General features: G+C 44.1%; 7 protein-coding genes across 7 annotated transcripts; 5 read left to right on the top strand and 2 right to left on the bottom strand.

The window, feature by feature from the left end:
* Positions 1–17: 17 nt before the first annotated feature.
* Positions 18–779, top strand: FOMMEDRAFT_170502 (uncharacterized protein; the record flags this gene model as incomplete). The annotated part of the gene is made up of 1 exon (XM_007270425.1): positions 18–779. The coding sequence occupies one exon, from the start codon at positions 18–20 to the stop codon at positions 507–509; it is 492 nt and encodes a 163-aa protein (XP_007270487.1). The 3' UTR covers positions 510–779.
* A 2,557-nt stretch (positions 780–3,336) lies between these two features.
* On the bottom strand, positions 3,337–4,752 carry FOMMEDRAFT_160710 (uncharacterized protein; the record flags this gene model as incomplete). The annotated part of the gene is made up of 2 exons (XM_007270424.1): positions 3,337–3,785; positions 4,323–4,752. The coding sequence occupies 2 exons, from the start codon at positions 4,750–4,752 to the stop codon at positions 3,337–3,339; spliced, it is 879 nt and encodes a 292-aa protein (XP_007270486.1).
* Positions 4,753–4,980: 228 nt separating this feature from the next.
* Positions 4,981–5,569, top strand: FOMMEDRAFT_160709 (uncharacterized protein; the record flags this gene model as incomplete). Its single annotated transcript, XM_007270423.1, has 3 exons — positions 4,981–4,989; positions 5,060–5,476; positions 5,543–5,569. 3 exons carry the CDS (start codon positions 4,981–4,983, stop codon positions 5,567–5,569), a joined length of 453 nt encoding a protein of 150 aa, XP_007270485.1.
* A 201-nt stretch (positions 5,570–5,770) lies between these two features.
* FOMMEDRAFT_128207 (xylose isomerase-like protein) lies at positions 5,771–7,483 on the bottom strand (the record flags this gene model as incomplete). Its single annotated transcript, XM_007270422.1, has 8 exons — positions 5,771–5,981; positions 6,044–6,186; positions 6,242–6,582; positions 6,652–6,737; positions 6,795–6,827; positions 6,886–7,016; positions 7,071–7,155; positions 7,212–7,483. The coding sequence occupies 7 exons, from the start codon at positions 7,478–7,480 to the stop codon at positions 6,070–6,072; spliced, it is 1,062 nt and encodes a 353-aa protein (XP_007270484.1). The 3' UTR covers positions 5,771–5,981; positions 6,044–6,069.
* Positions 7,484–7,744: 261 nt separating this feature from the next.
* FOMMEDRAFT_170500 (uncharacterized protein) lies at positions 7,745–9,400 on the top strand. Its single transcript, XM_007270421.1, has 6 exons — positions 7,745–7,841; positions 7,904–8,115; positions 8,171–8,229; positions 8,291–8,551; positions 8,624–8,794; positions 8,866–9,400. Exons 1-6 carry the CDS (start codon positions 7,815–7,817, stop codon positions 9,213–9,215), a joined length of 1,080 nt encoding a protein of 359 aa, XP_007270483.1. The 5' UTR covers positions 7,745–7,814; the 3' UTR covers positions 9,216–9,400.
* Positions 9,401–9,779: 379 nt separating this feature from the next.
* Positions 9,780–10,652, top strand: FOMMEDRAFT_160706 (uncharacterized protein; the record flags this gene model as incomplete). The annotated part of the gene is made up of 1 exon (XM_007270420.1): positions 9,780–10,652. One exon carries the CDS (start codon positions 9,780–9,782, stop codon positions 10,650–10,652), a length of 873 nt encoding a protein of 290 aa, XP_007270482.1.
* An 825-nt stretch (positions 10,653–11,477) lies between these two features.
* On the top strand, positions 11,478–12,365 carry FOMMEDRAFT_160705 (uncharacterized protein; the record flags this gene model as incomplete). The annotated part of the gene is made up of 1 exon (XM_007270419.1): positions 11,478–12,365. One exon carries the CDS (start codon positions 11,478–11,480, stop codon positions 12,363–12,365), a length of 888 nt encoding a protein of 295 aa, XP_007270481.1.
* Between the last annotated feature and the right edge of the window lie 1,100 nt (positions 12,366–13,465).

Genomic DNA, 13,465 nt, shown 5'->3' with positions numbered 1-13,465 from the left:
CTCTGCTCACCCACAAGATGTCCCCTGTCTCGTATCATATTGCCCAATACAAACATGCAACCCTCGTTGAACCTAATCCGAGTCTCGAAACTCCAGAAAATAGTCTAGCCATACTCTATGAGGTTGCGTGGAGGGACCAAGATGAAAGCGCGCTGTTCCACCAAATGCCCGTTCGACGTGACGTTTGCAAGATGAGGAATATCAAGGTCCCCGAGAATATGACCGTGTTGAAATGGAAACACGATACACCTTTCCTCAAGCTTCACAAATTAACAGGGATCCTGATTAGGGATGCATATTGTAGGATGTTGCAGGCAATTGAGTCTGCTTTGTGGCCGACGACGGAGGCAGATAAAAGTTCAGATGCAGCCATGGATGTTGAATTGGATTCACGGTACAATCCTTTCAATACCAACGTCAAACCAGAAGAAGAGGTGGAGGGTATAGTAGTGTCTGGAGGACCTGGTATTGGTGTGTCCGTTTGCACTACCCTGCTCCGCTCCCATTGAACGTGACTGTAGGAAAGTCCATGTTTATGGTCCACATTCTTACACTGTGTCTCCTGGCTCACCGACCTGTCGTCTGGCAGACTAATGCAGAAGATGTAAGGTAGACGAAACATAAACTCAACTAGCTGCGTGACGCACGTGATCTACCCTGAACTGCCTAAATCAGACACAAACTATGACAAGGAAACTCGTTCAACCACAGAGCCGAAATCCACAAAGTAGCACCATAGAATTGTTAGAATTATGCTTTTCTACAGAATGATGTAACAGATTTTCAAAAAAATAAAAAATGACCAAGTTATTTCCAAAAGACTATTTTTTGCTCTAAATGACCTGATTGTTATTTTGCCACACACAAAAAAAAATTCTACAAATTCTTGTCAAATTTCACCGTCCTCAGCTACAACATTATGACAAATACCTCCCATATATGGCAACTACATAATATTATTAATACATACTATAATTGTCTCAACAGAAAGCAGGCTTAGTGAGCCAGTAAGAGGTACTCATATCATATATACTGTTACAGAAAACTGTAGATAAGATGTAGATGTATATTTAACAAAAAAATACTGATAATATTTTTTTTTGCCTTGCCCTCTTGTAAATTTCGCTGCTAGGGTCCTTCCTAATTAGTTAAGCGAGTCCGTGACACGTTACTGTCACAGCTTGTCGAGTTTATCTTTTGTCTACCTTACTTGTATTTGTTGAGGAAGGAGTCTATTCAGCTCTGTTGGAGGGTCACCTGTTCCTTTACATTCCAAATAGTACTTTCTACCTATCTGATTGCATCTCAGAATGCCTTTTCCCCAACATCAGGCTAATGATCAACCTGATCAGATTAAAAGAAGCCAAGCTCTTGTATTTTGCATCCCTCTGTCACAAAATTTTTGCAGTGTTCAGGAAATCTAAACTAGACTCAACAATGCTGTATATGGAACAGTGTACCCTGGAGGATCTTATCTGTTAGTAAGTTGTTTTTACCCACTTTTATGTGAGAGAGATAAACCAATGAATGTTTGGTAGCTGACTTCTTTGGAACAAATTAATCTCAGAAAGGCAGCTTGAAGAGTTTATTACACCTTATAGCTTATCTGCTTGTAATACAGACATGTATGCTAGGTGTCTGGAGCAGTTCAAAGGCAAGGTCAACAACAAGATTAATTCTCTCACCATACAGGTAGTACTTGATACTGTTAGTCAAACGTTTGGCACTTTTGAATCAGCTAACAACAATGAGTTCAATTCACATGACATATTCTGTATCCAAGCACACTCTACAGACCCACAGTAATACATGATGAACATACATACAAGGTTCATATATGATAAGATCATACAGCATATGTAGTATGTTGAGCAGCAATCTGCTACAGAGCTGTTTAGGGTATTTTGTTGTAATTCACAGTCAAGGGTGTGTGCTGGATACATTATCAAAGATTGGGTTATTGGCAGGCTTCCCCAAGGTGGTGAATGGCTCTTGAAGGCAATAGAGGTATCTCTATCCAAACATTGTGTGTATTAGTATTGAGAGGTAAGGTTTTGGTGGGCTTGTTCCCTCTAGTGTTGTTGTGGGCTCTGGTCAAAACTCTCCTCCATTCCAAATAGGAAAGAACTAACTACATGAAGAAAGTGATTATGTAATCCAAAGAATTAATAAAATTAAGAAGATCTGATAGTAACTAAAATCAGAACTCTTCACCTCCCCAAGCTTTAAATAGTGACTGTCCTCAGTCACTTGCTTTAAGAAGCAATAATAAAGGGTAAGCATAAGGAGTGTGGGTAAGGATAAAAGGTATCAATCAAAGTAAGATAAAGAAACAAAGAGTGTGAGTCTCAAGTAAGAATGAGTGTCCATAAAAGAAAGGAGTATAAGGGAATGTTAGAGTAAAGAGAATGTAACCTGTACTAAGGCCAAAGGCTTGCCAGACCAATCCTCTCCAACTCTAACATAGATGGTAGTAGTAGTGAGTAGTTGGTTTCATCTAACAGCTGCTTGGGTCTCAACCTGACACTTCTGGTTCTGATCTGCTAGGTCTGTCAAGGTCAAAATCTGATTACTGTCCTTGAAATCCTTCATCTTGTACTCAGTTAATGTGAAGAACAGCCTCCTGATTATTATGTTGAACATTGTGTCCTTCACTACATGAACTGGCATCACTATTAATATTCCACCTACTAACACCTTGAGTCTTGGAATGACACCTTCAATTGCAATTGATCCTGCATTTGCTGGCCTGAGGTTTGTCTGTACTTGCTCCTTTGGTACTCTTAAGTGTTTCCAAACATCTTTACACATCATGTTTATAACAGCTCCCTGGTCTAGTAAGCTCTCAGTCTCCAATTTGTTGTTCAGCTTTACTATCACTAGCCTGACTGGTACACTTCCAGCCTTGTTGTTGCTGACTAGGGTGCCTATCCAACACTCCCTTGCTCAACACTGCTCTGATCTGACAGCTTCTGACATCCTCCTGTATAATCCACTCATACTCAGTATTCTTACTAGGCTTGACTGATTCTCATTGTCTCAGCACTTGATCCTTACAGATACACTTCCAACCTTGTTCATCCAGCTTGCTACTGCCCTTTGTAACAGCCTCTGCTGCTCATCCATCACACTATTCTCCCTTGTCCTTACTAGTACACTTCTAGCCTTGTTTACCACACTCACTCCTCTACTCTGCTCTTGTTCTTGTTCTCTAGCTCAAATCTGACTCAATCCAACATAATCTACTACTTTCCTATACAATCTGCTCATTCTTGGCTCTGCTGCTAGGCTTGACTGTGCTTTGTCATCCTTGTGTACAACACTTGTACCTGTGTGCTAATCTTCTCTACTGTCAGTCCTTGCTTCCTCACTTGTCTCTTCCTCCTCTGCCTTTGCAGGTCCACTTCTGGCCTTGTTCAGCATTTTGTCATACATCTGAGTCATCCTCATAAGCTTAGCTGCATACTGGCACTCAAGCTCCAGAGCTATTGCAAACAACTCACAGTGTGTTAATGTGACAACACTGTCCATCATCTGGTCTAAGACCTGCTTGATGATCTTGCTCAACTCAGTACTTTGCTTTAGTCTGACTTTGACTGGCTTTGTGTTAGCCTTCATGGTCCTTGCCTCCTCTCTTTGTCTCTTCACATCCCTCAAGCATTCCTCCAACCTCATCACCTCTGCATCCAAATCTGCTCCAAGAACAGCTTCATACTTTTCTCCCTCACTTGCATTTGACCTATCTTTTGCTTCATTGATTGTGCCTACTGTGAACACAGGCTTGTCTTCATAGTATCAGTCTATGCACTCCTTCAACATTGCTCCCTCTACACTGGCTGGCACAAATGCCCTACTCATCAACACAATCTTCTGCCCCAACCTCATACACTTCCCCCTCTGAGTGTACTTGCTCACAGTCCTACAGTCACATACAAAATGTCCTTGCTTTCTGCAAAAGTTGTAGGTCCTCTCATACTTCAGGTCAGATTTCACAGAATCAGCAGATTGGTCAGTTTTGCATGCTTGATTCATCAGCATCTTCCTGGACTTGCTTGCTTTGTTGACCTGAGCTTGTAACTCTTTGAGCTTCCTCACAATCTTTGCATACTCGTCTCCTGCTTCTTTCTCTGGCTTCTCCTTTGGCAACATCACTGTCTGGTCTCAGCCTGCCTCTGTCTGCCCTGCTAGAAGAACGTGGTCTGCTAGCCTGACTACATCAGTGAATTTGAACAGCTTGCTCACATCCTTGTCCACATAGAGAATCTCCAGTCATTGTGTCAGGTTCGTCCTCAGCATCCCTCTGATCCCTCTCCAGAACTCACAGTCTAACTTGCATGCTGACATATTCCCTTGCTCCTTCAAGTACTCTGCTTGCACCTGGAACTTGCAGCAGTAGCAGCCAAACTCTGTCTGCACTGTCATTTCCTTCTCACTCTGCACATTGACTAGTTGCGTGATATTGGCTCTCGTATAGCGTTGACCATTGATCAGCTCCGGATAGAGCTTTCTGATCTCCTCTTTCACAATGCTCCAATTGTGCACTCCTTTCTTCTTCAACTCGGGCACGGTAGCCCACAAACTGCTACAGCTCGTTGCTGCATAGTATGTCACTTGCTTGCACATCCACTCAGCGTCCTTCTGGAAGTCGGCAGCTAACATCTCAATGTCTTCAAAGAACCACAGAAGTTCCTCAAGCTTGCTGCCATCGAAGTACGGCGCTTCTCTTGATCCTCTTCTCGGTGGCCACATCATTGTGCTTCTCGTGCGTCAAAACGGTCGGTTCGATTCAAAACAAGTGTAGCAAGGCCCTCAAGGCCAAGATCAAGACAAAAACAACCCAGACACTTTAGAACAGAGGCACCACCCCTCACAGTGGGCTCCAAAATGAGAGGTAAGGTTTTGGTGGGCTTGTTCCCTCTAGTGTCGTTGTGGGCTCTGGTCAAAACTCTCCTCCATTCCAAATAGGAAAGAACTAACTACATGAAGAAAGTGATTATGTAATCCAAAGAATTAATAAAATCAAGAAGATCTGATAGTAACTAAAATCAGAACTCTTCAGTATGATGTTGCAAACGGCGATATCTGTTATTTCCATGTAGGGTATCAGGGTACAGCAACTGTGACAGATGAACGTGAACGTATCGATACTCGACGCCCCAATGCCGTCCCTACATTCTTGTATAATCCTGGCGACAATGGCAAGGTGGAAGCACTCCCAGAGACAGATGGGATTGGCTTACCAGTAAAGGAGAATCAACCTGCCTATGATTTATTCGTTTGGCTTGCAGGAGAGAAGCGAGCAATTGTGGTCCAAGTGACTGTGTCTTCACAACACAGTATTATTGAGAAGTGTTTGAAACAGCTGAAGACGGCTGGTGCACAGCATCTCGAACTCGTTGTTGTAACCCCTGTCTTGACAGACGGAGAAACCATGAGTGTTTATACAGACATAGCTAACCAATACATGCCAGAACATGTATATCACCTTTCTGTGACTGAGAAGGACATGAAACAGATTCCTGAACCCCCTTCTAATTTGTAGTCGATCACAGTATATGTGGATACTTAATGAGACATATTTTGCTCAATAGGACTGTGGATCAAATGAGTGGAGGCAACGAATGCAGTGTAGCAGCTTGGCAATGGTTGCATCTGCCTGCCTGCAGGGACAATATATGTGGTGAGGCTTTTGAACGGCCATCTCTTGGACATAAGTTTATCCACTCCGTGTTGCTTATTAGGCAACCCACTGAAGTTTTCAATGATCGGGGGCAAATTCAATGTTTCACTAGAAACTGTACGAGAATAGTATGTAGTCTGCTACAACAGTGGAAGGATAGGTTGGAATCGGAATCTAGAAGCACTGTCCTTGATGATCGAGCAGCTTCAATGTAAGCCTGATGTGCTTCTCTATTAACAGTTGCGGAACACAGGTACAATCTTGTTTTTGGTCGGCGCCTACGGAAACCTACATACATCATCTGACATTATATGAGTCTTCGGTGCAAATCGCAGTAAATAGTCTAACAAATAAGCTGCTCACTGCTATTGAGATCTTGATTAAAATGTTTATTTTTGACTAACAGCTAGTTCCGCAAGGATTCGTGCATGACTATCCATAGCGTCGCGCGTCCAGCGTCGTGGAACGTCAGGATCGTCCCTATTTTGGTCTTCGGCATAGAAAACCTAATATAGATTGTTAGTATAAACTGATTGAAAAAGAGAAAAGGAAAGGACGTGCCTCATACGACCATGGACCACGCCACCCAGTCGCAAGTACAGCACATATCACATCCAAGACTGGAAGAAATCCAGGACGCGACACTTTCTGGAATGGAAGAGGACGATATGCATTTGAGTATGCATATAACGGATGAATACCCTGTGCTTTTGCCTCTGCTTCAAGCGCATGAGGATCGATGCGTGAGCCATCGCTAATTTGCAGATAGAATATTTTGTCTGTGTGCTGGCTGAGCATATGTGTAAGATCTGTAAGGGATTCCGACAGAGGCGTCGACGGCGGAGGGACGTTGGATGGTGAGAGAGCATTCGGTAGACAGATCTCCGACGCCATATGGGTCACTATCAAAAGCATAATCGAAGAGGAGCTAGTGAGATGATCTGGCGGCGGGTCAAAGACAAAAGGCATACCGGATATCTGGAAGGTGTCAAGACATAACCCAAAATTAGGCCGATTTACGCGTCGGCAAATGTCAAAGATGTGTTCCCAGGAATTTCTTTAAAATATTAAGATTTGTCACAGTAGCGGTAAGATGTCCCAAAGGCACGCTTACACATGTATTCCCCACGCCCACATTTCATACGCACTGAAGTAACGTTAAGTACAATATTGAAAATGTATGTGTACGAAAAGCGTCTATTCACATGAGGATTGGAGGGTCTTGGACTGCCGCCTCCTCTGCTAAAGCTTGGAGATTTTTCGCCATAAGGTCGTAATCAGAGCTTATAGATGGATCATTCGAGGAGCCGACCTGGAGCGTTCGGCACCGTAGAGCCTAGACATACGGATAAGTAATTCATACATCTATATTGCAAACGAACTATAATACCTTCAATACTTTGAACCAAGTTCTCGCACGGTTCAATCCCTGTTCAAGCTTTGAAGCATCGTCATAGCCTTCGAATTGCGAGAACCTAATATGAATTGAAGGATGAGACAGTATGGTAATGATGAATAATAAGCAACCTACGGCATGACAGTGAGGACACAAAGACCTAGCTGATCGCAGAGTTTTCTTATGTCCTTCGCAGCATCCAGAAGCTTGCCTATGTCCCCGGTGCCTGAGGAGTCAAGTTCCTTATATCCGTGGGAACTTGAAGACGCATATTTTTCAAGATCTGGCAGAGCGATTTCTGTCCATTTAAAGCCAGCCTCTGAGATTGCCCTGAGCTTCGAGGGAAGAGTATGTGACGGGTGCATGCCTGCAGAGGCAGTTGCATAAGACGTTTGTATCTGCATCAACTCTTGAATATCGAGAGACATGGTGGTGGTAAAATGGAGAAATGTCGAGAGTTACTCATTTTGCTAGCATTCGTCAAGTCGAGCATCATCATGGAGCGAGCATCCGTTCATTTTGGTCGTTCAACATCCGATTGACGGGATGACATAACAGCTGCTGCATTCGGTAACCGAGTCACGCGCCGATCAGTGAGTGAGTGACGCTACCGTATTGGTGGCTGTTCCCAACTCGTCTAAAGGAATACGACTCACCTTCCGCGTCTCGCAGCATCTTTCTCTCTCTCTCTCCTTAACTCATCTCTCTCCTCCTTTCGTTCATTATCGACTTTCTATAATGACTATCTTTGGCTGGTTCAAGAAGGTAACCTTTGACATGCCTTGCTCTTGTTCGCAACTTGCTGAATACTAAACGTGGATAAGCAGAAAGAACCAGAGAATTATGAAGAGGTCCTCGAGTCGCTCGCTCTCGATATTCGAAAGAGACAGATGCGTCTTTCGGAAATCAGACTACGTGAACGGCGGACAACGCTTCTGATTACTTTGTACACCCTCGCAATTTGGGCGGCGTATATTGCCGCATGGTACGCCGGCTGGAGACCCCTGAAGGCTTTCCCAATATTCATTGGACCTATAATGTACGAGCCGTTGTTTCCGGGATATATTTTACGGCTGACACGTTTTATTTCTTAGAATTCAGTTCTCGCGTCGAATAGCCCAGACGTGGTATGAACGGATAGGGAACGCAGAAGGTACATACCACAAATCGTGTGGGCTCAGTTGAAATCGCGTCTAACGAACATTCCCATATAGAAAAAACGTTAAAGGAGCTGCAGTCTCAGCAGCGCAGCAAAGTCGAAGAATTCAAGAAGAAGATGAATTATTATTCAACGAAGAACCTCATTGAGCGATATGACTCGCCATCTGCACCAAACACGCCTGCACGACCACGACCGGACGCGCCACCTGGAGCTAGATTACAGCAAGGACAGATGACTCTGCAGAGAGGTGTACAGGGACAGCCAAACGGCTTTCCGCAGGCTAATAGGGGTCAGCCTGCACTGGCGACACAGGGTATGTGTAACTAGTATCGCAGTCACATACTTATACTAAAGTAAGACTATTACACGAATTTGTATATTGCAGGCCAACAAGTACCACTTTCCCCACCCCGAAAGCAATGGTATGACAAACTTGCGGATGCTCTTCTCGGAGACGACGAATTGTCCGACAACCCCAAGAATCGCTATGCTCTAATTTGTCAAAAATGCTTTACACATAATGGTCTTGTGAAGGAGGAATTATGGGAAGACACACGTGAGTTAAATATCATATCAGTTTTCGAAGGACACTCGCCTAACGGAATATTCCACGTTTTCTATGTGCAGAATTCGTCTGTCCGAAATGTGGGCAGTTCAATCCGTCTATGCGTGCCCTCAAGGCAGGCCGCGGGCCGACATCTCCCCAACAGACTCATCCTGATATGCAATCCCAACGGAGAGCTGGTCCGCGTATGTCCGCGCCTATACATAGCACAGGTCCATTACTTCAAGTGGAAGCGTCCGGGCTCGATCGGCGTCGCTCGCTTCCGGCACCAAATGTGAGTGTCATTACGAGTGACGAGGAAGATGAACAACCTCGAGCAGAAACGAACGCGCGTGCTCGTCGATCACCATTTTCTCCGACTGTACCGCTTCCTGAGCATGAAGAAGAGGATGAAAATGAGGAGCACGAGTGATTTTCTTCATTTTCTCTTTCATTATACTTTCTTTCCATCATTACTCTACAGTTCTGCATTGTCGAATCTACAGGTAAATCTTGAATACGACTCAAACACTACTTCCGTTTTCTGTAGCATTCCTATCCCGCTTTTCACATCTATCCATCAAGCTATCGTTCGTGATTGTTATGTTCACTCGACTTATTTCCCGCTAGTATTCACACGTCGATACGTCCTTACTAGCACACAGTCTTAGCAGTATACGTATAATAAAGAGACCATCGTACTATATCATCTTTGACTGTCCTGCAAGGACACCGTTCTTCGAGAATGCAGTAATCATCAGCAACGTCACGACAATGGTAAATACCTTGCGGAAGGTCCGCTCTATCCAGTCCTACCTCCTGCAAAATGGGTATCTTTGCTGATCAACCCTCTGCAACCGTTGCTAGGAACTGCTGCCTTTCTAAGCTCCATGGGGCGCAAAGATACACGTGTTCCTTTGGTGCAAAATGCCACAAGCATATGAAAGTATGGCCGGATCAGTTGGGATGTGATCACCTCAGCAACAGTGCCAAGAAAATGTCCCAAAGACACTCAGAGCAAGAACCTGACAAGGAACGTTTACTCCTTCCAAGGAGGGCTACTAGTTTGGCAGAGGCCTCGTCAGAATATGATAAAGCTATCCATGAAACGCAGAATGCCATAGCCTCTGTATCCACACAGCTTGCCAGACCGAAGCAGGTTTTGAGATACGTCAAGGAAGGCCAGAAGAAATTCGAAAAGGCACGAAAAGCTCTTGGAATGTTAGTACTAGCGGTGTCCCTGGAAGAAAGCAAGAATACAGAAGCTTCTGAAGCGAGGGACGCGAAAGGTAGTAGCCATGGCGAAAGAAAGTCGAAGTCTAGACATCTCAGTAGACGGAGTGATGCAAACAAAGATAGCAAGCGAGCAACAAAAGCATTCGAAGACGCGGTAAATGCCTTGGAGGACGTGAAGCGGAGACATTACGAAATGGCCAGCGCGAATTTTGGTCTATCTCTTAGAAGTGCTCATGACGAAAAAGCAGACGCGGCGATGGACAAGTTCTTTGAAGATGCTTGTTATTTGCTCTACTCGAGATCTGTCAGGCACAGTGATACGGCGTCACAATATTGGAAGCAGCTCGCCGAGAAACTCGAGACAAACTGCAAGCACTGTGATGGAATTAACGGGAAACTGACAGATGAAAAGCTCAAGTTCAGAAAAGAACATAAGTCAAAGAAGTTCGAGACGCAGAACCCTGCAGACGCCGAATTGATGACTCACAAAGTAAATGAGATCAAGCAAAGCGTTGCGGGTATAGCAGAGGAGCTCATGAGAAGGCATGACGCGTTGAAAGAGACACAAGACGCCATGTCTAGGTTGAGAGTAGAGGCAGAGCAGGAGAAGACGACGGCAGACAAGGCCACGTGAGTGGACAACTATCACGACTTGTCCGACGGAGTTCAGTTAGAGACAGTGCGAAAACGCTGCAATTTGCTTTGCTTCCCACCCTAGATGCCGGTCCAGGGCCCCTCCATCTAAATTGTAAATGTGCATATGTGTATTTTCCATAGTGTGATTTGAATTGAGTCCGAATCTAAAAGATCTTCAGAGATAATGCGTTCCGCAGAGTGCAGAGAACCGACAGAACTTACCAGCAGAGGAGCAGCGAAAGTATCTCAAAGGGTCCCATCAGTCGTGGAGATATTCAGCTGGAGAAGGCTTGTGTCGCTAGGAGTCAGCCATAACGTAGAACCAAAGTTATCTTCCCGTTACGCCGTAAGCATCGGAGCTCATTGCATTGTCGAGGTGAGTAGCAAAGATGCACGTGACCATAAAAGAAGAAAAATTCGCATTATCGCAACTTGATACATCGCTATTACTGCCTCGACATGCGAATCTAGAGCGCAAAGCACATTTCAGCTAAGGGAAGATACAGCAAGGTCCCAAGGCAAGTACCAGAAAGAGCAAGGAGGCGGCGTCTGAAAGAACGTTGAAACATTTGGGCCTTGGACCTTGGTTAAGCGAGAACTACACATAACGATGTTTCTGAAGCACTTCGGTCGTTGCTCTCGGAATATACGAGGAAGAAGAGGAAGAGGAGTATAACGAGTACCCTCCTCCCGATCATTGGCTACTATGCAATGGCATGAGTCATTGGGTGTGCTGAGATGACTGGTGCGTTTGCTCAGAAATTTGCAAGTGGACACGTCCTTCTTTCGCCAATTGACATAATATGCTTGCACAACCATTCACATGAACTACGCCCATTATAATGGTGCACTTGCTCTTGTGCCACTCCGACTATGCGGAGCACTATCGCTACTTGTGTCTTGTAGACATCTAGATCGGTACGCTTGCAATTTCATCAAGGTTGCGTTGCTTGACAAACTGGGTCACAATGCCTTAAGGCTGAATCGAATGCCTATCTTCCCTACAAGCAACGTTTACTCGCAATGCAGCTCAGCACTTAGGAACACATCCGACAGCGAACACTGTCTCCAGCGACTAGGGACTATGCCCCAAGGTCAGCGAAACGCCTCGGAGGATCGTTCTGACTCAACCCACTCAGAGAAGATTGATGTATTCGGAAATGCTGTATCAGACTATAACGGGGTTTGGGATGAAACACACAATACCTACAAGTCTGCTCTTTATACCATCTCCCGACTGACAATTAGCCTCAAATTCGTCAATGAAGGTAGCAGAGCACTTGACAAGGCTGTGAAGACACTCAAAGACATGGAGGAGGCAGAGTCCCAGAAAGCCAAGGAGACTGAAGCTAGTACAGAAAAAAGTGGCCATAGTAAAAGGAAGTCTATCTCTAGTCATCTGGTGGCAGCTAGCACAGAGAAAAGTGGAAAACGAGCGGGTAAGGCATTTCACAGTGCGGTGGATGAACTAAAGAACGTGAAGCGGAGGCATTACGAACTCTCCTGTGCAAATTTCTCCTTCGAAAATGCCAGAAGTGATCGTGATCAAGAGGCTGACAAGGCGATAGACAGGTTCTTTGACGACGCTTGCTACTTGCTAAATTCGCGATCGGTCGCGCACTGCGGCACAGCATCCGAGTACTGGATCCAGCTCATCAAGGAACTAATATTACTCTCTCTGAAAAGTGTAAAACAGTCAAGGATAAATTGAAGAAAAGTAAGCGGACCTTGGAGTCGGAGTGTCTAGAAAGTGAATGTCAGGTCCAAGAAGATTATAAAATAGATAAAGACGATAGAAAATGGGCTGATGAAATAAGGAAGATGCGAGGGAGCGCTTCAAGAAGCAAGAGGAGTGTTGCAGAAGTGGAGGAGGGACTCATCAATGAAAGCCAGACGCTGAAAGAGACACAAGCGGCCATGAACAAGTTGAGGAGACAGGCTGAGCAAGAGAAGACTTTGACGTCAGGAAAAAGTCAAAATCTATATATAATCTTATAGTTATTATAAAGTGCAATATGTTTAATATATAGAATATATAGTAATTATCTGTATTTAACTCTATTATAAGGTAAAAATCAGTCTTATATGTTCTTATAAAGGCTCTATCAGTATTATTCATTAATATAATATGGTAAATATATTTTAATAGTCTTATATAAAGAGTAAAAGTATTATAATAGTATTATATTTGAAGAGAAAGACTTATATCTATTATATAATATAATAATAAGACATTTTCTATACTTATAATCTGTATGAAAGGTTTATAAATGTTTATAATAAGTAGGAGTTCTTTTTGTAAGATTACAAGCTTAATAAATATCTTAATTATCATTATAATGATTATTTTTCATAAAGGAACTATCAGTAAATACGACTCAACTTATGTAATGCTCGAGTATCACATGAAATTTTGTACTTAAAACATTTATGACGCACGTCACATTTCACTCCTTGCCTCTGACCCCCATCTCCCGTATCTCTCTGCCCTGCCACTATGTCGTCGCTTTTGTTCTCTCCACTCTCTAGTTCAGTCGACTCACTCACAAGTGTCCTCCAGCACACTCTGGCTCTGTGCTTTCCTCTCCAATCTGTCGTTGCGATGCCTGTGCTGAGTCTCAGATCCTGTGTCGATGCCACCCAGCTGACTACTCCGTCCTTCAACGTAAAGCGTAAGCAGCCAGTCCACTTCCTTCATAATAACCTGCACAATAGTTGCTCTTCCCTCTCATCCCAACTTCTTGTCTCCCTATGCTGCCCTTGTATTCTTGCGCTGTCTCTCCTTCGTTGTCTGCCTTTTCTCCTTTGTCT

The sequence above is a fragment of the Fomitiporia mediterranea genome, assembly GCF_000271605.1.
Source record: "Fomitiporia mediterranea MF3/22 unplaced genomic scaffold FOMMEscaffold_13, whole genome shotgun sequence".
NCBI lineage: Eukaryota > Fungi > Basidiomycota > Agaricomycetes > Hymenochaetales > Hymenochaetaceae > Fomitiporia > Fomitiporia mediterranea.
This window is presented reverse-complemented; position numbering and strand designations above follow the sequence as displayed.